Source organism: Strigops habroptila, chromosome 5, assembly GCF_004027225.2.
Source record: "Strigops habroptila isolate Jane chromosome 5, bStrHab1.2.pri, whole genome shotgun sequence".
NCBI classification, from domain to species: domain Eukaryota; kingdom Metazoa; phylum Chordata; class Aves; order Psittaciformes; family Psittacidae; genus Strigops; species Strigops habroptila.
Genome location: NC_044281.2, coordinates 47,517,029 through 47,541,556, shown reverse-complemented (window position 1 = coordinate 47,541,556; position 24,528 = coordinate 47,517,029). Strand labels below are relative to the sequence as shown.

At 34.1% G+C, this 24,528-nt stretch overlaps 1 protein-coding gene across 10 annotated transcripts in view; it reads right to left on the bottom strand.

Moving 5' to 3' along the window:
- Positions 1-24,528, bottom strand: part of LRP1B (LDL receptor related protein 1B) — a 752,766-nt gene that overhangs the window by 148,061 nt on the left and 580,177 nt on the right. For all 10 annotated transcript variants that reach the window (XM_030487472.1, XM_030487474.1, XM_030487475.1 and 7 more), the window contains 3 exons: positions 23,659-24,030; positions 8,366-8,555; positions 6,715-6,919 (listed from right to left, as the gene is read on the bottom strand). In XM_030487472.1, the coding sequence (XP_030343332.1) occupies positions 6,715-6,919; positions 8,366-8,555; positions 23,659-24,030 (767 nt within the window). The remainder of the gene's footprint in view (positions 1-6,714; positions 6,920-8,365; positions 8,556-23,658; positions 24,031-24,528) is intronic.

The following is a 24,528-nucleotide window of genomic DNA, read 5'->3' as shown; positions in this document are numbered from 1 at the left end:
TATCAGTACGAATTAGGTTCATAACAATTCTTATCATGACAATGTTTAACTTACAAAAAGACATTTTTTAAAGATAAGCGCATAAATTTAATGCACCAGCTTAAAATATAAAGTTGCTGTCCTTGTTTCAGCTGAGAGTTAATTGTCTTCCTCGTAGCTGGTACAATGCTATGTTTTGGCTTTAGTCTGAGTACAATGCTGATAACACAACAATGTTTTAGTTGTTGCTAAGTAGCACTTATGCTGATCAAGGACTTCTCAGTCTCTCATGTTCTGCCAGTGAGAAAGGGCACAAGAAGCTGGGAAGGAGCAGAGAAAGGACACCTGAGGCAAACTAGCCAAAGGGGTATTCCATACCACACCACGTCACGCTCAGTATATAAACTGGGGGAAGTTACCTGGAAGGAACCGATCGCTGCTTGGGTCGGGCTGGGTATTGGTCAGTGGGTGGTGAGCAATTGTATTGGGCATCACGTGTATTTATTGTTCTTTTCCTTTTCCCCTTTTAGTTTTATATTCTCTCCCCTTGTTATTTCCCTTATCCTGATTATTATTAGTAGTGATATTAATATTACATTGTATTTTAGTTATTAAGCTGTTCTTATCTCAACCCACAGGTTTTACATTCCTTTGATTCTCCTCGCTATCCCATCCAGGGAGGGGAAAGTGGGGGTTAAGCAAGCGCTTGTATGGTACTGAGTTACCTGCTGAGTTTAAATGACAAGAGTTGCTTTTCAGTATTTTAGCTCTAATGAATGGCTTATTGATAACACTTCTCCTTCAAAATGCTTAATAAATGGGCAGTGCCATCTAATAAAGCTTATAAATGTTTTTAAAGGGTTCTCTACTCTTCTAAAGATACCTAAATACAAGCAGAGGTCTGTAACAGAATGACAAACTAGTATAGAAAACTATACTTAAAAAGGTTTAAATTAATGACAATTTAAAGTCAATTCCATAATAAATTATACAAGTATAAAGCAATACCAGTAATCTAAAAATAACATTTTAGATTAAAATCAGAAAACTCAGTCTGACAGAACCTTCTTACACACAACACCATATTAATCAAAATTAGCTAATGCATTTTATTCTTTCAAATAGAAGACAAAAAATAGCATTACATTTATTACTCAGTTATGAATAGTGTTTTTAAAAGATTATAGACAAGGAATCTATAGAAAAGAAAAAAAACAAAAAAACAAAAAAAACCCACTGTGATACAGGGAACCAGCTGCATAGCCAGGGGAAAAAAATCAAATAACCTAAGTCATAACTTTTATGTATTCAATTTACCCACCTAAAAAAACACACTTATACCACACTCCGTGTTTTGCCTTTTATTGATGTTATTGCCTTAATAAAAAGCAAAAATTCTATCTCTTCCTAGATAAACGAATCTATCAGTCTTGATCTGGAGTATCCAAATTGTGATCTTCCAACACTGTGATGTTATTAGGAAAAAAATGCTCTGTTGACCAGGAAAGGGAAAAAAAAAAAAAAAGCCAAGTAAGTTTTCCAGTGCCTAAAGGGGCTGACAAGAAAGCTGGAAAGGGACTTTTTACAAGGGCAGGTAGGGATAGGAAGGGAGAATAGCTTTAAACTGAAAGAGGGAAGATTTAGATTAGGTATTACGACGAAATACTTCACTGTGAGGGTAAGGAGACACTGGAACAGGCTGCCCAGAGAAGCTGTGGCTGCCCCATCCCTGGAAGTGTTCAAGGCCAGGTTGGATGGGGCTTGGAGCAACCTGGCCCAGTGGAAGGTGTCCCTGCCCATGGCAGGGGGTTGGAACTGGATGATCTTGAACGTCCCTTCAAACCCAAACCATTCTGTGATTTTATGAATAAAATAAATATTTGGGGGGGGGAGAGGGTCAGTGGGAAGTGGAAAGGGAGGTTAAAGACAGAAGAAGAACTTGTAGGTGGTAAACTTGTGAGTTTACCAATTACTCATTCCTTTTGCCACAACAGAAATTAGAATTCATAGTCAACATTTGTGTTGGGTTTTGTGGAAGAACAGTGCCAATACCCTACTAAAAAATAATCATGCTTTTTCTTGATTGGCCTGAATAAAGATTGTATTTTCATCATTGCCATACCTTTGATGAATGGATTTTCATTTACTGTATCTTTCAAAAATACATAATAACTTGCTTTGCAGTCACATAGCAAGGGATACAAGGGACATACCACATTTACCAAGAATTGTAAAATCCTGTTTCAAGAGAACCGTCTAACTGCAATGTAACAAAATCAGAAGTGCTTCCTCTTCAACAATTATTTTTTGTTTCTCCATGCTAGAAATGAATTCTACATTTCTAATTGTTAATATTTTGTATGACTTACATCTGTTCTGGCTACTTTGGCTGATCTCACTTTTATCCTGCCTTGGTGAGTTATTCGGCCACTTCTCAGGGTCATCATGAATACTTTCCAAGAATTGACCAAAATTACTCTGCTGTTCTCAATCATACTTGTACTAGAAATAAATATAATGCCAGATCTGAAAAGTAATTTCAGATGTCAGTCATAAAGTCATGTTTTTTTTAAATGCACAGCCAAACCTTTAACTTCCATTTCTGAAGAACAGATCTGATAAAATGTTACTGAAGACAACAGAAGTTGAAAATCAACTTCGGAATTTATTTAATTGCTCAAATACAGAATTCCAACGAAATAAAAGCATATATTCTAGAAACTGAAAGTTATAATTACTGGAAGGTTGCAATTACACAAAGATTATAATTACTGGAGACACCTCTAAAACCATATTGATTTTTAAAATCACACCTGTAGGTCCACAAAACCATAACTGAGACCAAAACATTCCAGCCTGAATGTTAGAAAATAACCAGAATTCTATTTCTAGGTTGTCAGTACACAAAATGTTGCAGAAAACTCAACAGTGAAGAAGAAGAAAAAAAAACAAAACCAATCCCCCTCCCCCCAAAAAAACCCCACAAAAAACCAAAACCAACACCACCACACACACACACACAAAAAAACCCCTAAACAACCAACCCAAAACCAAAATACCAAAAATACCAACATACAAAACAGAAAACCAAACCCAAACAAAATAGGTCATGATTTATTGGAAAAATAAGTCCAAACATCAATTCAGCTTTATCTGCTGTTGGCTCAGTCTGTGTTCATGGCTATAATTTCATGTTACAATGTTCACGTTATAATTAAAGTACTAAGCAGCTAAAACCAAGTGTGGCCACAATATTAAGCCCAACTAAGGGCAGGAGCAAAACTGAAAGAAAAAGGGAAGGGACTGTGCAAAAAAATAATTACCACTTGTGTTTTTTAAACAGCAAGATCTGACAGAGCAGAACAAGAAGCATTAAAAAAAAAAAAAAAAAAAAAAAAAATCAAAACCAAACAACAAAACTGCCTATCTTCTAAGTAATAAGAAAGAACACAACCAAAAAAAAATTCTTCCAAACTAGAAAGATTACTCCAGCAACCAAACACTAGTATTAAAATATCAGCTTAACACAAAATCAATAAACTCTTACAATCCACTTAAAAGAATCAATTCGATACTGCTAAATTATTTTCTACCCATTCAATGTACTAGATTATTGTAGTGAGTAGAATGAAGAAAGAAGCTGCTACCTGGAAGAAAATTCATTACATTACCATTAGCATTACATGTTCTACTATACAATTTCTACCTTTGTTAACCTAACTGAAACTAGAAGCAATGAAGCAGATACAGTGAAGAAAATGGCAATCTGATTAAACTGTTTTTGCAGGGTGTTTGATGGCAGGACCTTGCTGAAATACCCTAAAGAATCTCAGCTCACCAAGACAGTGGAATGACTACTGCTTGTATTCTCCTAATGTATCTTGTCAAACCGAACAGCATATGAATGGAGAAAAACAACTGTTACGGAAATATTTCACTAATCAAGAATACAATTTCCTGGTTGGATTCTGGCATTCTTGTATCAGTAAGAATGCATCTCCACAGCGATAAGCAACTCTGCTGAAGCTCTGCTAGTAAGGCCAGTACAGTTTCAATACAGATTTGAACGAAGCAGCCTGGTGGGTTTTTTTCTGGTATGACAATCCTCATCTAACTAATGCAGAAAAAGTGCCTTCAAAATCCAGGAAATGCACACAAGTCAGTTCCAAAGCTCATAGCATGTTATAACTCAGATCAGTATTTTTGACAACAGAGTTTACGTATTCTCCCCAAATATAACTTGGTGTAAGACAACCAACAGTAGTATAGCTTAAGCTCTCCAAAAGCCTTCAGAAGATCATGCTGGACTAAGCTCACCACTTTCAGGAACTTCTTTGCTTAGTGTAATGGGGAAGAAATAGTAGTGACAGAGAAATAACTTTGTAGGTAGAGATGGTAATGTAGGTAATGTATTTCAGCAAAGCAAGCCACTGGAATAAACCGGCATGGATATAACTATTTATGTTCAACCTCAACCTCCAGGAACATAAGAGCGTCTGAACTTGCTTTTAACTTGCAGGCAAACACAATGAAGTATCAGCCCTAGATTCTACTTGTGAAGAAAACAAAAGTTGCGTGTGTCTTTCATATAGGCATTTTTAACTGACCAATGAATCTTAAATCAAGACAGGGGTTTGTCACTTACAATTATAATAATATAGATGAATATATCATGCGATGGAATTAAAAAAAAAATAAAAAAAAAAATCCTCTAGTATACCATCAATCTTCAAAAATGACAACAAAATAGAATACAAAGGACACGAAGTCAAGAGGATGAAGTCAATATATACTAGAACTTTCAAATTGTTATCAAAGTCCTACAAAGCCAATAGTTGAGAAAGCTGACAAGTATGAGAAAAACAGGTAATTTCCTCTTACTCGAATCTCCTGTGCTTGTATTTTAAGATGGCGACAAGTCTCTCAAGAGTCCATTTGAAAAACAGTTTAACGTGGTAGGCAGAAAACTGAGGTACTTTCCAGATACATAATTATTCAAATTAGTCAGGAATAAACACACTTAAGACTGGATATATTTTAGGAGAACTGATGAATGAAGCAGGATGTAAAAAAAATTCAAATGGTAGAAACTAAGTTTTTCATTTGAACTAGCTATATCCTTTTGTAATTTAAGTAGGAACTCCAAGCTCATTGCATGCAACTCAGTTAAAACTTTTGATCACTTGTATTTAGTAACATAAGAGACAATTCTGCAAACACAACTGAGTTGTTATATGATTCAATATGGATCCATTACATGCACATCTAGAATACCATGTGCTGTTATATTTTCTAACAAAAAAACATAACAGTAACTAAATGACATACAGATCTAAATGGTATGAATCATCTTTGAAAGCATGACCCGAATTTAAATACTAGTAACTACAGATTTTGTACAGCATTTCAAATCAAGATATAATTAACGGATTAAAAAAAAAGGGATTTATGAAAGAAGTAAAAGTAGTATTTCTATTTTTATCTCCCAACTGAAAAACCAAAACAAACCACCAAAGAAAACCACCAAAGGGCTTTCTGTATGTTATTCTTAGATACACAGGTGGATTCACCAAGCAAAAATCTCAGAAAGTTTATCAATTTTGACAGTGTATATAGATAGCCAGAGATTGTATACTTTAGAATCCATATAGGTGTGGTTTGTCCAGTTTCTGATACAGTCATTGCATCTAAAAACATTGGTGAGCTGTGGTTAATTTATACAAATGAAAACAAAAGGCGAAAGAAATGACGCAAACTATATGCATAATCATGCTGATATTACTTCTGCTGTTCTGCTCTTACAAGTGTGGCTCTCTTGTTTTGTTCTGATAAGGAAATTTTTCCTAAACAAAGTATGAGGAACTTCTCATGGATAATTTCATTTTCATTTCAGATGCAAACACTTGAATCTTTTATACAGTGTTTGAAGGATTTATTAAAAATTAATAGATGTGAAAGTGAACTGATGTACCAGATATTATCTTGTAGACCCAGGAACTGAAGATATAACCCAGAACATGCCCTTCATTCATTTTATCATGCACTTTGGGAGGTACAAAATCCCTAAAAGACTTCATGAAATATGAGAAATGCAGAGCTAAACATGCAACAGAACCATGAGCAGCGATTACTGCCTTCAGCACGTTCCAAGCAAAAGGACTACTTGAGCTAAAACTAACAGAGCACTGAAGTATTTTGTACTCGAGTATGAAAATGTATTATAATGAAAGAGCAATGGAGTTGAATATATCTGAATGGTTGAATATATCTGAAAATGCATAGTTAGAAAAGAAAAAAATAAGACTTGTACAGTAACACAGAAGCATTACACAAAAGAAATTCCAGTGTATTCAGATAAGTTGGGCACTGGAAGGAAAATTATAATCCTCCCATGTAAAGCAGAACATTTCTCTACCTCTTCCACTGAAGTTAGCTCTGCGTTTTTTTCAAGATGATATTACAGAACATTTAGGACAGTGATGCTTCAGGCTCAATACTAATGCAAACAGATTTCATGGTAAGGGTCTGCATCTCCAGAAGGTCATGCAGAATCTGGAATGTGTTGGGCATTACTTGTGCTTCGGAAGTGTTTCAGTTTTAAATCTCATATACAACTAATATTAGGAGAAAATGAGCAACTAATACTCTTTCTGTAACATTTTCATTTTAAAGATGCTAACAAATGCAAAGAAACAGATTTACAATGAATATGTTCAGGATTTTTGTTTTACTTACATATCTTTGTGATCCATCATATTCACACCTCTCAATTTTTCCCAAGCTGCCATCTGAAAAGTAAAGTTTCTCCGCCCTATGATCAATGGTAAGTCCATTTGGTGTCAGAATATCTGTACTAATGATAACCTGTGCATTTTTGCCTGAGAGAGTAGATCTCATGATGCTTGGGAGTTGCTCATTCCAGTTGGTCCAAAACATCAAGCTGTATTAAAATCAAAACAACAAACAAAACCATGAGATACATTTTATTATTTAATTCTGTATGAAATGAGCAACAAAAAAAAACCCACATGCCTTCACAGACAATTATGAATGGCATCTATAAGTAACTGTGATAATCAATGGTGAATAAGAAAATCTAATAGCCCAACATCCTAGAAATTATAGCAGTTTCTTAGTTCATTAACTTGTACATAAGTACACATTTTTTTTCTCTTCATAGGTCTGTTCAATTCTGATCATACCGTTAAAGACAAATACAAACTGTGTAACGATATAAACTTAATTCTGGTAATGCGTATATTAGTAATTTCTAACAGTGAAATTAATCTGCAGGTTTTCCCATATTAGAAATGTGATACAGACCAAAGGACTGGTAATGCAGAAGGTTGGTAATGAGGATTCAAATCATCTTAATATGCTTTACAGGAGGCTCAATTGGCCCCTTGCTACTGTTAAATAATGGTGGACAAAATGTTATAGAATGAGCTGTGGATGACATTTATACACTAGTCAGAACCTGTCCATCCTCTCACTGCAATTTCCATCAGTATTTAGTTGATTTATTTATGATACCTAGATAAATCGTATTTTACAATAGAGCATAAACTCTTAACTTGCATGAACTGTACATGAAGTCACACATGGAAATAACCTGCTTGACTACTGCAACATTGTATGTTCAACATCTTAAAAATAGAGCTTCTAAGTCAGAAATGTAGCCTAGCCTCCCCAAAGGTGGAGAGTTATAAGAAGAAGAAAAATTAGTTTGCCTTGCCTTTCTTCCAGAACTAACAGAGAAGATTAAAGTAACTCAGATTTGTAAGGCACTTACTAGCAAGAGGCTGAAGTAGAAATATAAGGCCTTCTGTTATCTCACTAGGAAACAGTCTGATTGAGAGTGGCAGGAAGGGAACTAAGTAAGACTTCTTTCCCGGATGTTGTTTACAAGCACTATAAGTGTAGATCTTGCTATACAATTTTATACAACACTGATGTTTGTGATAAACACCTGGGCCTATCAATTTGCCATATGAGAAACTCAAGATTCCTTTCTGTAAATGATTAAATTAATTTTGTTTTTATTTAAGCAATAAGTAACGTGTGACAAAAGAAATCAGTAAAATGATCACTTGATAGTTTGCATTTAGCTCACTTTTCTCAAAACCAGCTTGTTTTTTTTAACATTACATGAAAATGAAGTGATTATTTCATCTGAAATGTAAGAAAAACATATAAGATGATGTATCTTCATTCTGCAATTGCATTAAAAAAATTAATACTAAGATTTGTCTTCTAAACAAAGAAATATGCTTAACCCTGGTAGGGTCCAGCAGTATTTACTACTCGACTCTGAAATAAAGAAGTGCTGCTGTATCCTTGACATTAAGCAAACATTAGAATCTGATAAGAAAGATGTAACACATACTTTTGACATTCGTCTAGAGCTAACACGTGTGGATGATCATCTTCAGACATCGTTATTACTGCTTCCCGGTTGAATGCTCCTCGACGTCTCTGGTCAACAGAGTGTCTTGTGATTGAGGATGTTGTTGAACTGGTCCAATAGAGAGCATCCCAAGCTCTGTGATAAGCAAGTCCCTCCACTGACCCAACATCTGGAAGACATGGTTACAGAGCAATTAAAACTCCTTCTAACAAGATGTTTGTTTTTCCTCAAAGTCAATCCTGCAGAATCACAGAGCTCAGCTATTTCAGCCTGTTGACTCTGCCAATTCTTCTCTTGTTTCACCTGTTTATTATTTTTATTGGAATCAAAGTCTTATTATTTTTTCATAAATTTAAACAACCAAAAAAAAAAAAAAAGAGAGCAAGATCACTATTAATATCCCTGTACTATATTCATCAATTCTAACACTCATTAAAATAATATTTTTACTACAGTGTCCCCAGATAACACATTTGAAATAATAAGCTTTTATTCAAGATAACAATAATTTAGTCAACTTCAAACATCATTTAAGCCAAGTCTTGGGCATGTTTTCACTAATTACTTGTATTATGCAGCATTATCTTTCAATGTATTTTCTAACAAATACACATTACATTAATAGGGATCAAAGTGTTCAATTGCTATTAACAGTACAAGCTTTTTTAAACACCTGAAAAATACTGAAAAAACCTCCAAACTCTGAAGGTCTCTGCATCAATACATCATTTTAATAAGCCAAAACCCACACTCTTACATTCTACATAAAAAATTGTGAGCCAGAAACAAAAGCAAATATTAATAAGCAGCTAAAGCATATATTTAGCATCCAGAAAAGATAAATTGTTTCTGATCCTAATATATAAAAGTCACAGACTGAGAAATAGGAGTAATTATTTCCTACCATTATTTTTGAATTACTACAGAAATGAACGTCGATTTCTTCACATTATTTTGTTAGAAACAAATAATTTTAGACCAGAAGGTTCATGCAGCTTATTAATGTGCTACAGAAGGAAAAAAAATCTAGAAATATACTAAGGATTACATTACCCTGGTTATTGTAATTTATATTCGGCTTGCTGGAATTTTTACCATGCAATTCATATACACAGAACAGAAAGTCACAAAGTAAGTTTGATCACATTGAAAGTGTTAATACTAAATCAAAACTATGAGGCAAATAAATAAAAATTATGAAACAAGTGATTATTTATCAGGTTTTTATATTTCTCTTTCTAAAGCATTTGGAGATCTTCTGACTACATTTTCATGACATATCTGTAAAGACGACTCAATGACTTGTCTTAAAGAAGAAAGAATATAAATAATGAGATGACACTTCTTAAAGGGAGGTGAGTATATGTAGAAAGGATTTTCCTACTTATGAAGGAGAATTTATGCAAAAAGATATCTTAAGCACACTTACAAGTAACTCAAAAAAGCAACTGAGTTTAATTTCAAAAATGACATTGAAGGCAACTTGAAAATTTTAAAAACTCTTCTGAGAATTGCAAAGATAAAAAAAAAAAATCCTATCAGAAGAGTTATTTTTTTGTTTTGTTTTTTTTTTTTTCCAAAAGATTTTAATGGGTTACATGTATTCTTTCTTTGAACGCAATATTTTGTTGCCTTATTACTTTACTCTGAAATTCAAGCATCAAACCCATACTGAGATATGGTGAAGGTTTTATTTTTTTGTTTTAGAACTCAACAAATGAAATCAAATATATTAATTAGTTCTTTCAAACATCATGACAGAGATGGGCAAACACCTACTGAAGTATTTTAAAACCGCTTAGAACATGCCTGAATGCAGGCTTCTTATCAACTATAATTTATGTGGTTTCTGAGTATGTCTGTCTGCCTACACCAACTGAGAAAGTCAGTTGCTTCATTTTCGGTCTTGAACCCCTGAGCACCCACACCACATGCATGTCAGTTTATACCAGGGCAGCCTTCTGGGACAAAGCAACTAATTCCTTCTGAGATGTAACCCATGTACTCTTCTGTCAAAAATCTGTTACTCTTTCTGAAAAATCCCTCTTTTGAGAGTATAATCAAGACCAAATCAGGTTTTGTTCCTTTTGCCTTCAGAAACCTTTCCACCACTGCAATCTCTACATCCCAAACACAACTGACTTTCTCAAACCATGCTTCAGGACATGCGAAAAATATCTTTGGCATCATAACATCAAAATATCACTCTTACGACTGACATATAGACAGCATGGCATTTTAGGCAGAAGAAATCATAACAGCAATGATTCTCAGAGTCACAGAAACACGACGCAGGTTTTAAAGGAAACTTGGACTGTGCAAATCATCTTAGGGGCACCAGGCCAAGCACTGCATACATGAACCACACTGCTTCTGGCCTAGGCATTGCTCCCAGGGGCAGAAATCTGTACAGTTTAGATACAGGCTCTGATACACTTCTTAATCACTTCTTGCAAATCTTCCAGTAAATGTGAAATTCAAAGAACACTTTGTAAGTGTGATAAATGATAAAGAGCAAAAATACAATTCTAACTTAATCTACTAAATTCCATTAAAATTAGATGCTGAATCCCAATTCACCACTACTTAGAATTCTCTAATCTAAAACCAATGCTCTTAGATGTATTTTGGAATATGCTCTTAGATATATGGTTTAACTCTCAGGTCTCCTTCTGTGAAGTCAGGAGTTGGTCTCGATGATCATCGTGGGTTCCTCCCAACTCAGAATATTATGTGACTTATGACAGAAGACACTGTCTGACCAATTCTGCACTTTATTTACAAGGAACAACAACCATCAGAACATTTTTACTGTCCAGTTTACAGTCCAGAACATTAGCACTGGTTTTGCCTTTCATATCTGTGAATATTGAGTGTTTCTTCATCTTTATTATGGAAGTTTTTAGGAAAACTGAATCAAGTCTTTGCCTTGTGGTTAAAGATATAGCCCTTAGGAGATGAGGATTTAACTAAGATTTGCTGCAAATTGTGCTGTTATTTGTAAGGCAAATATCAGCAAAAAAAAAAATAAAAATCACCACTCATGTAACCTCTTGAATATATATCAACTTTAGCTTGCTTTCTTTAGTTTCTTGTCTGAATCTGTCAAGGTATTTGAAAGCAAACTGTTTATACAACATAGCCCCAAACTCTTCTGTAGTAGGCAAAACATAATGATGCTGTTAACAATATTAATGGGAACTTCACTGATTAAGATTGTGACTGAAAAGAAAAAAAATCTGAAAATCACACTGCAACAGAATCAGGCTGTGAAAGCTGCCTGAAATCAAATAACAGATAACCAATTCAGGAAATGTTTTATTACAAGTAAAACTGCATGAACTGCTTGATGTACGTATGCTTTTTAAAGAAGAGAGGGCTCCTTATTAGATGAGCAAATTAAATCTGAAAGTATCAAACGGTTCAGGTGACAAGCCTGTAGATGATAACGGCTTCATAAACACTATAAGAATTCAGAGTAAAACAAAATTAAGCTTTTCATGTAGAAATAAAAATCAGTGTAATTCAATTGCCTTGATATAAGGAAAAAACCAACCAACCAACCAAAACAAACAAAAAAACCAAACCAAAACAAAAAAAAATTCAAAAACCAAACCCACAAAAAACCCCGACCACTAATTAAATATAAAACTGTCTGCTGCAAACACATGCCAAGTGCACTTGCTTACCTTCATCAAAAGTATAACTTCTGGAGGATTTATACTGAACACACTCTTCTGGTAACTTTTAGTTTTATCATATTCCTTACTTATGGAGTTAAGAACTCCACCAATACAGACAAGACTCATTTAATACTTGTAGAAATCTGTAAGTAAGGTGGTTTTAAAGTCAATGGTGTAAGACTTAAGAGAGTAGGTGTTGGAGTTATTCAACATTTAAATAAATTCTTACAACAGAAAACACAACTTATTCTTCTTATTAGCTTGAGTATGAAGTACCACCACTACACTTCTCAGGCAAATCTTCAATATATTAAGTTATCAGTGCTAGTAGGTTTTGTTAGTTTATGTTGTTTCTAAGTTAAAACAAACTTTTTGTTCTAGAGGTTAGTAAAGAATCACAAAATTCATATAAGCTCTTTTATCAATGATAAAATAGGTGCCAACTGAGGATAGAAATGGTCCCAGAATGACCCTCTAGCCACTTGGAGGTGGTTCCTTAAAAGAAAAATCTTCAAGCAACTTCATATTGCCAAAGAGAGGACACTGGAAATATTCCAAAGCAACTGCATTCTAGCGTTATATCATTACCAGTTTGCATTGATATTTTATATTTTCTTATTTCACACCTCCTTAAGAAATACTGAAAAGCACTTTTTTTTTTTTTTTTAAAAATCAATTTATCATTAGCTATTCAGTTACTTCAAAAAATATCAGAAATATGTACTCATCCTCTCTGGTGCTATAATCGGGGGATTCAGTCCTAAAATCTACTGACAGGATGAAACTTAGCAATTTATCTACTCTCAGCTTCACATTTTCACAGCATCATATAATATTCTGAATTAGTAAAGCATAAAGAAACTGGAAATGAAAAGAAACACATTTGTTTCACTGACATATTGAATTAAAACACTGATGGCATTAGATGCCTACAGCACTGATTAAATTTATTCTAGCCATGAAGAAACAGTTTATGATTTTCACATGAATAGCATACTTAAATGAAAGGAACATTAATACAATATGATATTAATATACAAATACTCACATTATTCACCTGCCACTGACATTCCGAATTAAATCAGTAATGGAGTGTATAACTGATTAAATATCTACACAAGAGAATGCAACAGCTTATGATTTACAAAGGCAATGGTAGAGTGATCACATCATTACATTGCCAAATGCTATCTATCACTTCTACTGAACTTAACGAAGACAGATTGCATCCCGCAGATGAGATGCAGCCTATAAATACTGTCATGCTGATCTTCATCTGACTTTCCCAGGGAATGGACAACCAACAAATCAATAACTGAAGAATTCAGGTTAGAGCTCCCTCATTACTGCAAACAGAAAATAAAAATCCTAAGGACATAAAAGTTTAAATTATCCAATAGCTGTAGCCAGTGAGTTTTGGTAATGTATATACTATTTCTCAGTTTCCTAGATGTTTATCTCCTTTTCTGTCAAAACTTCTCCAGTTGCACCAGTTAAATCACCTTTCTTCTTTAATTTTATGTTTTTTTCCAACTTCTTTTCTTTAGCAAAGTTGTCAAGCAAGAACAACTGCCAATGATATTTTTTTTTTAATACTGAAAAGCCACCAAAGTAATAAACTGAGCATAAACAGCACTTCCATATCAGAACTTTGAAGACTTCAATGTTCAATACTTAACATTAGCACCTGTTTGATCTTTATTCATTCTCTGAATCGGTTTTTCAGTTTACCTTTCAGGATACAGCCTGGCAATTGTTATACCAGACTGGTCACAAGAGATGATACTGCTTTCTGTCAATCTGCTTTTGTAAGATTACGGTGATAGATAACAGGTGGTCACCATTTCATCGCAAGCAATAAAGCACCTGAAGAAAAGGGTTTATGTCTACAAATCTGACTGCACAATTAGAACTTTAAATTATTATTTACCTTTCTACTTTGCTCCACAAGTACTATAAAGCAGGAAGCCATGTGCCAAACAAAAAGACCAAGACAACAACAAATTGTAATTAAAAGGTAAAACTAAAACAAGTTCCATTTGTCTCAAAAATTAGGAGATTTAATTTCTTAATTGCTTCTGTCAGTCACATGTAAAAAAAAAAGCCACCATATATTCTACCATAACAGAAATCTTAAATATCAAGTATGGCATAAACAACTCTGAACTGTAATAACCAATTATTTCATTGTCCTATTTTGACTTTTTTTTTTCAGAGCACATGTAAAGTTTGCTAAAATCAGCAGATATTTGTATAATTTTTCTTCATCTTCAAAATATAAACCCATGCTGCGCACTATTACAAATTAAAGATCATCAATAACACAGTATAAACAAAGACTTTGGGTTCTTCAAGACAACAACTGACTTACTTAACTTCAAGACACTACGAACATCTCCATGTACGTAATCTTATTATTCCTTCAAATTCACTGAAATAGCCACCACTGGAAAGAATAAACATTTGTTGGGAATAGTCTAAAGAGAAGTAGAATAATTTTAGAAAAGCATAAGTTCTAAAATATGTTTTTAGAATCCAGAAAAAATAACCCTTTGTTTTCTTAGAAAGTATCTCACATCTAACAAAATGTTTGTTGTCTTCCTAATGACAACTGAAAAATCAGTCTGCACGCAAATAAAAATAGAAATACTGAATAATTGCTCAAGAAATACTTCTAACACCTTCAGAAAATACCAGGCAAATAGCTCTCTGGCTTTATAACATTACTTTAGTCTACGTCAATGAAGATACATAAAATATCGTACATAATTTCTGTATCTGTGAAATAAGTACAGTGTTGAAGAGAGGCAGATGCCTAAGTAGCAGGATATTTATAGTCCAACAGGAAACTCATAAAGGTCTATACAAAACACCTGATGAATTGTATCATATCACAGTATGGTTTGGGTTGGAAGAGACCTTATAAGAAAGGCTAATTTGCAGTTCTCTCCAAATACAAAAGCTTGAGTTCATATCATGGAATGGTTTGGGTTGGAAGGGAGCATAAAAGACCATCTAGTTCCAATACCCCTGACATGGGCAGGGATACCTTCCACTAGACCAGATTGCTCAAAGCCCCATCCACTTGAACACTTCCAGGGATGGGGCTCCACACCTTCTCCAGGCAACCTGTTCCAGTGTCTCACCATCCTCAAAGGAAGTAACTTCTTCCCAATATCAAATCTAAATCTTCCCTCTTCCAGTTTTAAAGACATTACCCCTTGTAGTATCATCAGTTGCTCTTAGCATAAAAAAAGAGTATAAACCTAACCTGCAGATGATTACTTTAATCATACTTAGATGAACTAACCAACCAAGTGAACAGTATATAACAGATGGATGGTATTTCTGTGCAATGAAGTGCATTAGATATTGATTCAACATACCTGTGGTACAACACTGGTGATGACCAGTTTTGAGCTAGACAAGGCAGGTCTGCGCTTTTGGGCAAATCTGGACCTTTGAGAGCAAGTGACCCATCAATGCTCTGTGAATACCTGCATGCTCACTACTATGGGGTTAGAATTTAGGGAGTCCTGGTGATGTAAATAGGACAGAGATACCTGAAGGAAAAGTTGATCCTGCAAGAATCAATCAGCAAGTCATTCAGTGTTTCATTTTGGAGAAGCATCTTAATTTGCCTTGATAACGAGCTTCTAAAAACCAAGTTGGGTTTCTGTTACTAAATACAACTACGTATTTAATTCTATTGTCTTCATTCTTGTGGACTATAATATATTCCTTCAAAGAATGATTTATCCCTTTTTATCATGGTGGAAAAAAATAACTAACAGCTTTTTATGCGGAAATCTTTATCTACCTCGAATTACTTTTTTTCCCCAACAAAGGATATAACCTTTCTGTAGCTGTTGCCTGACAGCTTGCTGAAGAAAACGACAGAGATGTAAACCTGCAATATACTGTCGTCTGTTATGTAATCAAAATTACTCTTTGATTAGGTTTAGGGTCAGTGTGGAATAATGTGGCAAAGGAATAATGATACATCATATACTTCAGGAAATATAGGGAACTCAACAATTTAGAAAAAAGAATAGTATTTTGTATAACTGTAAACTGTAACCCTCCCAGTATAGTTCAGTGTATCATTACTAGTTAACAAGTGTTATAATACCATAACTTTTAATATAGTTACAGTATCCATGTACGAGAGGCTTTAAAAGCAGAAAGCCTTTTAGAATGGAAAGCTAACATACAGAGACGGAAGTGTTTTATAAGATTTTTTTAAAATATCAACAACTGTCATGGAAGATTCTTTTTTTCTAATTACAGAAGCTCACATTATCTTTTTATCTACTATATGTAGACTCAAAAACACTACTACTCAGCCTTACCACCTTTAAATTAATACCATGTGAGTGACTACCCTGACTACTCCAGGACTAATAAGCTTTCTAATGAATACACATAATCACACTTTTTTCTATCACTGTTGAAGTACAGTCAAACACTACAGAGATACTAGAAGCACTAATGGCAGAATAGCCTAATAACCTAATAATATTTGCTGGAGCACATTATTATTCAGAATACAAAAAAAAAAAAAAAAAAAAAAAAAAAGTAAAAAATTCAAGAGATGCTCCTCTGTATAGCTTTGAGAATTCATCAAATATAGTTTTGCATTTTATGCAACTAAGCCATGGCTGCTGATGTAAAAATTTTTATCAGCAAATACTTACATCAATAAAAATTTAGGGGCAACGTGGAAAATTGAAGCTGTCACAAACAGTATTAATTCTTCATGAAAAATCTTAAGTTTAGTAGGGAGAAGCACCTTTCTTGAATACTGATGTTGGAAATGCTCAGGACATACTGAATGGAAATACCAGTGTAAGTCAGCTCCCGCCAGGAGCACATTTCAGAGTTTCAAACCAGGAACAGCTGAACAAAGCTAAGCAAATACATATTCTAGAAATATGTATTTCTGCACAACAATTGCTTAATATAAAGTTAGTAAACATTATCCATATATAGCAACAGCTCATAAATTTTATCCTGCAATCATAATCTGCAGCCACATAGAGAAAAAATATAGTGATAAACCAGACACTTTGCTTTTCACTAACAAAGCTGCAGTTGTAATAAATTTTAGTTTTTACTACTTAAATGTCCTAGGACTTAACCGTAGCCTTTCACTTTCCCTCCTTTGAAAAGTGAAAAATCACTGGACTCCTACACATGCAATTAAAATGAATCCAATTCATTTATGAAATGAAAAGCAACAATATTGTTTATTTTTAACAGATTAAAAATTTCTTTCCTGGAGAAGAAAGCTCCAAAACTAAAGGGATCTCATACGATGTACCAAATTTAATGCTCTGTAAGAGAAATGGGAAAATAGATGCCTTTTTGACACTAAAATTGGACCCATTTTGTTAGAAAGAATAGTAGCACACATTGGAACACATTTAAAAGACTTACAATACATCACAGGATGCAACACTTGATGTTAGCAGTGAAAAGATTTTCACCTTCTATAGACACTAGTGCCTAAAGTTCAAAACAGAAGGGACATTTTTTCATGTAACACTTCCTTTTGTGCTGTGAAAGACGTTACACTGGCAGAATGTGAAGTGCCATTATTTACAGATAGAAAAAAAAACCAACCAAAACCAGCTCATTGAAAGCATATCATCTTAATACTTTTTCCTCCCTCTCATTTGCTTTCATTTGCCTTTCCTCCCTCTTTTTTTCTCCTCTCTTTTCTTTAGTTTCTAACTCCCTCATTGGTCTTCTGCCTAATGTTGTGCCACTACATCAAACTTACTTCAGGGCTGCAGTTTTTCTGCAGGTGCACTGTGGCAGGCTTTGGCTTAGTTTAAAAAAAAAATAAATTAAAAAAAATTAAAAAATTCTTCCTTGTATAAATATAAGTTTTGACACAACTTCAGACAACAAAAAGCTGTCTCCAGAAATTAAATGCTATGAGGCAGCTTCTTGTTGCCCACTGCAAATTAGCTATCCACTAGCAAGTCATCCGCTGTCTAAAGCTAATCTTAGTTTGCATTTTTACCAGGATGGAGATAGCTCACAAAGATGGTTTATCACAGAGATGGTTTAAGATGGTCTTTTCTCCATTCTCAGCCAATAGAAATTTTAGACTTTTTCAGAGCTGCTGATACACAATGTCGTGTTCACCAGGGAAGGAAGAATGAAAGCAACACTTTTCTGGCACTCTGCCTCTAGTCAGGCAGAGAAGGAAGGATAACAAAGCAAAGAAGAGAAGTGTATCAAGTGATTTGCAAATTAGGCCTCAATCTTGGGTATTAAAAAAGAAAAAAAGCATACTTTTAGCCCATCAAATATACTGCATTTTTTAGCTCAATGGGTAAAGCAACAGTGGTAATAATCTTACGCGTAACATGAAACAAGAAGTTTAGCATACTGGTCTTCATGATAGTAATTTCATGAAGGCTCCCATTAGTTCTTTGCTCCATCAAAATCACAATGAATCTACTATCTGAACAATATATTATCTTTCACGGACTTTCTCTGAGTCAATTTGAAACCTCTAATCCCAGGTGGAAGAAATCTCTATTCAGATCATCACAACATTAAAAATAAAGTTAACTTCTCATTTATCAGTTGACATAACAAACAATAGTCAGTGAGAGATGCAATATGAGAGGGGATAAGCATATCATACCAAGAAGCCTCATATATCAAATAGATGCTTGCTTCTGTGGAAACATTTTCATTTTCAGGCATTTCAATCTCCTTTAAAATTACTTACAGATGGAAGATAGGTCTATTTAGATCTATAAAGTTTTTTAAAGTACTTCACATGTGTTTATCAGAGTGCCTTTGAAATGGCTTCCAGTTTAAATACTATACAAACTGGTTCAGAAGTTTGAAATAAGTGTTGTTCTGTCTAAAAGTGATTAACGACAAAGGAAATAAGAGCAAAATTCTCCCCGGACTCCCTTTCAGAGAAGAATAGACCGTACTGTTCCAAATGCAACTGATAACCTGTAGCAATTTTGAAGAAGTCAGATTTCAAAATAGCTCCTTACATAACTCTGTGCCTTTAACTGCTACTGGTTTCTGTTCTTTCTTCCTGTATACTGCTCCATTACCTCACTTCAGCTTAGGTTTTCAGTAACAAATTCTCCTAGAGAGATTGGGAACAGTTAGACAGTCTGGTTCTGGTACGGATACACAGAAATTGTGAAAATTGTTCAGAGATGGCCACCCCAACATATTGATTTAAGCTCAGTGTCACTTCCATGTAAATCTCTTACCTTGTGTAGCTCTTTTTGTATTTAATGCCTTTCTTTCAATTTCCAACAAAGCCTACAGTCCACTGGGGGCTACAATTAAATGTAAAACAAGTTCCAAAGTGTATGCAATCTCCCCAGATCTCCTTTAGAATACCAAAAGAATTAAGATTTGATTTGTTGAGGCAATGGTTCAACCCCTTTTTGCAGTTTGAATCCTGAATGATTCCTAAAACTAGAAGAACAAAGGATGTATATATATATAGCATGAATTTTCCAACTATAATCCCTGTGACTGTTTTATTTTACAAAGGGCTGCCATTGACAATGAAAAATAGGAATGTCATGAAGGCTCTTGCACATTTTGCCTTAGCTTCATGAAGCTTCTGCAACACAACAGGAGACAACAGCACACGCTTGTATAGCCAGCTTAGGTTACAGGTTAGAAGCAGAATCTGTCTAGTCTGTGTAAAGTGCATTTGTTTAGTTACAAAACTAAATAGCAGAAGGTTACAAAGAAATTAGTGGGTGTGGACCCCAGAGTAAATATCTACTCATTCCTTCACAGTCTAGTACTTATCAAAGCACATACTTAAAATAAGAAAGGTGATAAAATGTAACCTCACACACTTTTTGGAAGGAAAGACTGAGACTAAAAGACTGTGACCATACATGGTAGTCATGTCACAACATATTTAAATAGGCTGCTCCATCAGTAAGTTAATTTAAAAAATGTCTACAGATTGGATTAAGCTGTATATGACGCTACAGCAATAAAATAAGTGATACTGAATTCACCACCCAAAAGACTATTTCTGGAAAATCATAAACAAGAACAAGGTAATTTTTGTAAAAATTGGCAATCACAAAAGATTGACCCTATGAAGTTAATAGTAAGAAAGAACAAGTCCCTACTGACCAAAGGAAATAACACTTCTTTCAACAGCAGAGTTCAGAGATGAAAGAAAGAATCCACTCCAAAAACCTACTCTGCACAAAAAATAAATGTGTTAGGGTATGGCATACTGCGCACATGCTACATGTTGTTGTCGTTATTTTTTGTTCGTGCTAAAGAAAGAACCCTATCAGGTACTGGGTTCTCCCTGAGTTTGAATCTGATTTCAGTGAACTGGAACAAGTCAGATAAAGTTGTTGATATGCTGTAAATCTACTTTCCCTGAGCTGAAAATGTGCTAGCTAATGGGTTGTTTACGAGTTGCAAATCTGTTCAGTGAGGTGAAAATTTGTCAGATAATGGGTTGTTTATGAATTCTAAATCAATATTCAGTGAGTCGGAACTATGTTAGATAATAGCTTGCGTATGGGTTGTAAATCTGTTTTCAGTGAACTGGAAACATGTTAGATAATGGGTTGTTTCTTAGTAGTAAATCTGTTCTCAGTGAGCTAAAAACATGTTAGATAATGGTTTGCTTGTGAGCTGTAAGTCTGTTTTTAGTGTATTGGAAACCTGTTTAACAAAGGGCTCTATATATCTTAACTGTTTTTAGCATGCAGAAAAGTTCACAAACATGTTAGATTTGAATGGGATATCTGAGCTCAGTGAGACCAGCCAATGGATTCTTTACGTGCAGATCTACATTCAGAGAAGTAAAAATCTGGGACAATAGTATCTTGTATACAATGTGCTTTATTTTCTCTGAGTCAAATAATGAGTAAAGGTTTGTATGATTTCTAGACTTCAACTTAATGAGGTAGGAAGTGGTTGTAAAATTGTTAGAACTAGATACTTGCAATGCGGTTTTGAATATCTTCCTAATAAAGAAAAGCTTTATAGAGACGCGTGCTAATAAGTTTGAGGGGAAAAAGACAGCAAAAATGAACGCTGAAGATGTTATTTCTTGATCTCTCTGCTGGATTTAATTTTGTTTCTATGTAATCGCATATAGTTAAGATGGAAATCAGAAAATTTTATGTCTTCTGATGAACGGAATCACTGGTGTCAACCAGTCTTATCACTGCTTTTTCCTTTAGGTATCACTGTTGGTATACACTTCCACTATATCAAGCAGTCTCAAACTGCCTTCTGTTTACAGTGAGAGAAAATCATGTGCAGACTGTGGAAAGGAAGGATATGTAGTATAAAAATACCAGTTTAAAATTAATGACTCAACATAAAGAAAAGGGATTTAAAACACATGAAGGAGAACAATAAGCTAACATATACTAGGATGTGTTATCCCTTGTAATTTACAGTGAAAAAACAACTGAAGCATTTCTAGAAAACAAAGACCATAGTTCACAAATACATCGCAAGAATCTATACAGTAAGTTTTTTGCAAGGATACAAAATTTCATTTGACATTCAATTATTCAGAATGCTGAGTCTGCTAATGAAAAATGAAATCAGGCATATTAAGATTACAAGTAGAAACAACTTCCTAATAATGTCTTAAAACTGTAATTCTCAACTATGCATTATGGAATGTCTTTAGCTCTTGTACAACCACCTATTATACAGTAATGAGGAACACTTTATTGTTCTTTTAAAAAAACAATTTCTATCTGCATTGGTGCTTCACCAGTACCTTCTTTCTTCTCTTTGCCTGCTTCCAATGGCTTTTCATATAATACTTTTAATCTCTTCCTATCACACGAAGATCAAAAACAATGGTTGTATGTCAGCACTGCACATTTTGTGAGCTGTCAGTGTCTTTTGCACAGCTAACCACAAGTCTGAATCCCTAGGTTTTGATGCTTCCCTGGGAGTAATGAGAACATCCTGGCAACATTGTTTAGTTTCTTTTTACCATATCTTCATACGGAGAACATTAATTCCTCTAAAATATGCACACATAAAAACTCAAAGTAAAAAAAAAAAAAAAAAATCTTGTATCATATCTGAAAAATGCTTTTCTGTTCATTACTGTCAACAGTTTTTCATGACCACAAATACTTTCCCAGCACCACAGTGCTGAGCTACATAATGATACAATTATCCAGAGTCAATGGTAGATTAATACTTGGTCAGTTTGTAGCTGTTTAACTTCTTTCTTTTCTAAAAATATTTCCTTAATATGCAACAGCAAAGGGTGATATGTTCCACATCAAATATACTTCCATTATTCTTAATTGCTTCGTTTAGCCTTGTTATTATACTGTTCGACCCAAATAAATAGCTAAATGTAGCAATGCTGTAGGCAACATATGACATCAGAAATTCAGCTGAGAACCATCCGCACACATAAGGAGCAAAAACTAGACAACACTTCAGACATTTTGGAAAACAGTTACTGAAATTAACTGCAGCCTCCAAAAAACCCAGACAACAACCAAAAATTACATGGAAAAGAAGAAACACAGTAAATATATGCACTGGATAACTTACTACAGATGAATGAGGTTTACTGCATGTTTTAGAACAATTAAATTGAAAGATAAAAAAGAGACAGCAGAAGTTTTTAGAACTTAGATATCTGTAGCACAGATTTTTGGATGTTTAGCATTAAGGATACATTTCTTATACATTCACTTTCAGATTTTCCTTGAATTCTAATTTTACCATGACTAACCATGATAACATATTACTTACACCTTGTATTAAAGTTACGTTAGACTTTGTTGACAAAGATTTCCGTGCCAAATTCTCAGAAGATTTCACTGAGGCCTCAGCTGCAAAATCTTTTGTGTCTTGTCCTCAAGACTTCAGTGATGATATTGGTGGCAATTCCTTGACAGCAGTGTATCTGGCTTCAAGTATTCAAAGGCTAAAAATATGTCAAGCTTCATACAACTCCTCCTACTAGTTTGGTGAATGAAGGCATATTAAATATGCAAAACTACTAAGTAAGCCTCTACTGAAGACTTTGCCTCCAATTATCCATGCGCACAAGTGACTTTTCTTGGGCTCACTATGAGAAGGGTGAGTCAACTGAACAACTGACCAAGGTCCTATGTTTTATACCAAGGAATGGCTATGTCAGCACGGGTATCTTACAGTACTTCACCCCCGCTACCTAGAAAAATAAACAACCAATAAGTTCATGGAGTAAGGGGACTTTTTCATCTCCAAGCATTGTAGATTGAGGGTTTGTTTCAACAGTAAAGCTCCTTAAAAAATCACAGTAATATAAATTAAGCACTGTCATTATCACTTATGTTTTCCAGTAATAGGCTTCACACACTGCAAAATTGTTATAAATTGTTCTGAAGTTGTAATTTTAAAAGTAAGGTTTAAATGTATCTCATAGGGATAAAACACAGTAATTGTGTTATATACTTATGTACGGCAAAATTTTATTGACTTTTTTACTCTATTAAATCAAGTGATTATTAACACTTAATAAAGTTTATTGAAAAAAAAAGATATATTTGGGGAAATATTTTCTTTACTTACTTTCAATTAGCACTTTTCTGCCAGTCCAGTTGTCTTTAATGACTTGTATATTTCCAAAGTGTGCATCACTGAAGAATATGCGATTTGTACCTCTTCCTTTCAGACCGTAGTCAAAAGCAAGAGCTATCACATTTTTGAAGTACTCTGGATTTTCATATGGCCTCACTGGTGAATTTAAGTTGTTTTCATCTGAAATATGTATACTTTTTAATATTGTCCTTCCAGAGTACAACAGGTATCCTTCATGTCTCAGGCAAGTAATTCCATCTTCTGCAAGATAGCCATGTGCACAAGCACATGTTCTCCGTGCATTTCCCCGATAAAGGCAAAGTTGATGACATCCACCATTATTCTTGGAACAAACATTAGTACCTGTAGAATCAAAATTAAAAATAAAAAATAAAAAAAATCTTTTAAAACATTACACTTAGCTAATCAAAACCTAATTTTACGTATTCTGAGAATTCTTCTCATAAAATAGTTTCTATTAAATATCCAGAAGTAAAACGAAGGCCAAAATAGTAAAGAATGTAACTTTAACTACAATGTAAAGACAACTTTAAAGAATATGGTTAATGTGGAAATATAATTACTGTCCTTTCCAATTCATAAGAGTATGCATTTTATGAATAGAAAATAATAAAAAGAGTTAATCCTTAATAATGAGCTGAAGCTTTAGAGACTGTTTCAAGCACTTTGAAAGATTTCATTTTTTTTTTAAACACCAGTTACTGGCAAAATATCAAATTTAGATACCATCAGAATACAGCACTGGTTTTAGACAATTTCTATCAAAATGAAAACATACATACTGACAGGTACAAAACTGTGTTAGTTCAGTTCCATGGTTTTGATAAAGATATTTCCTAA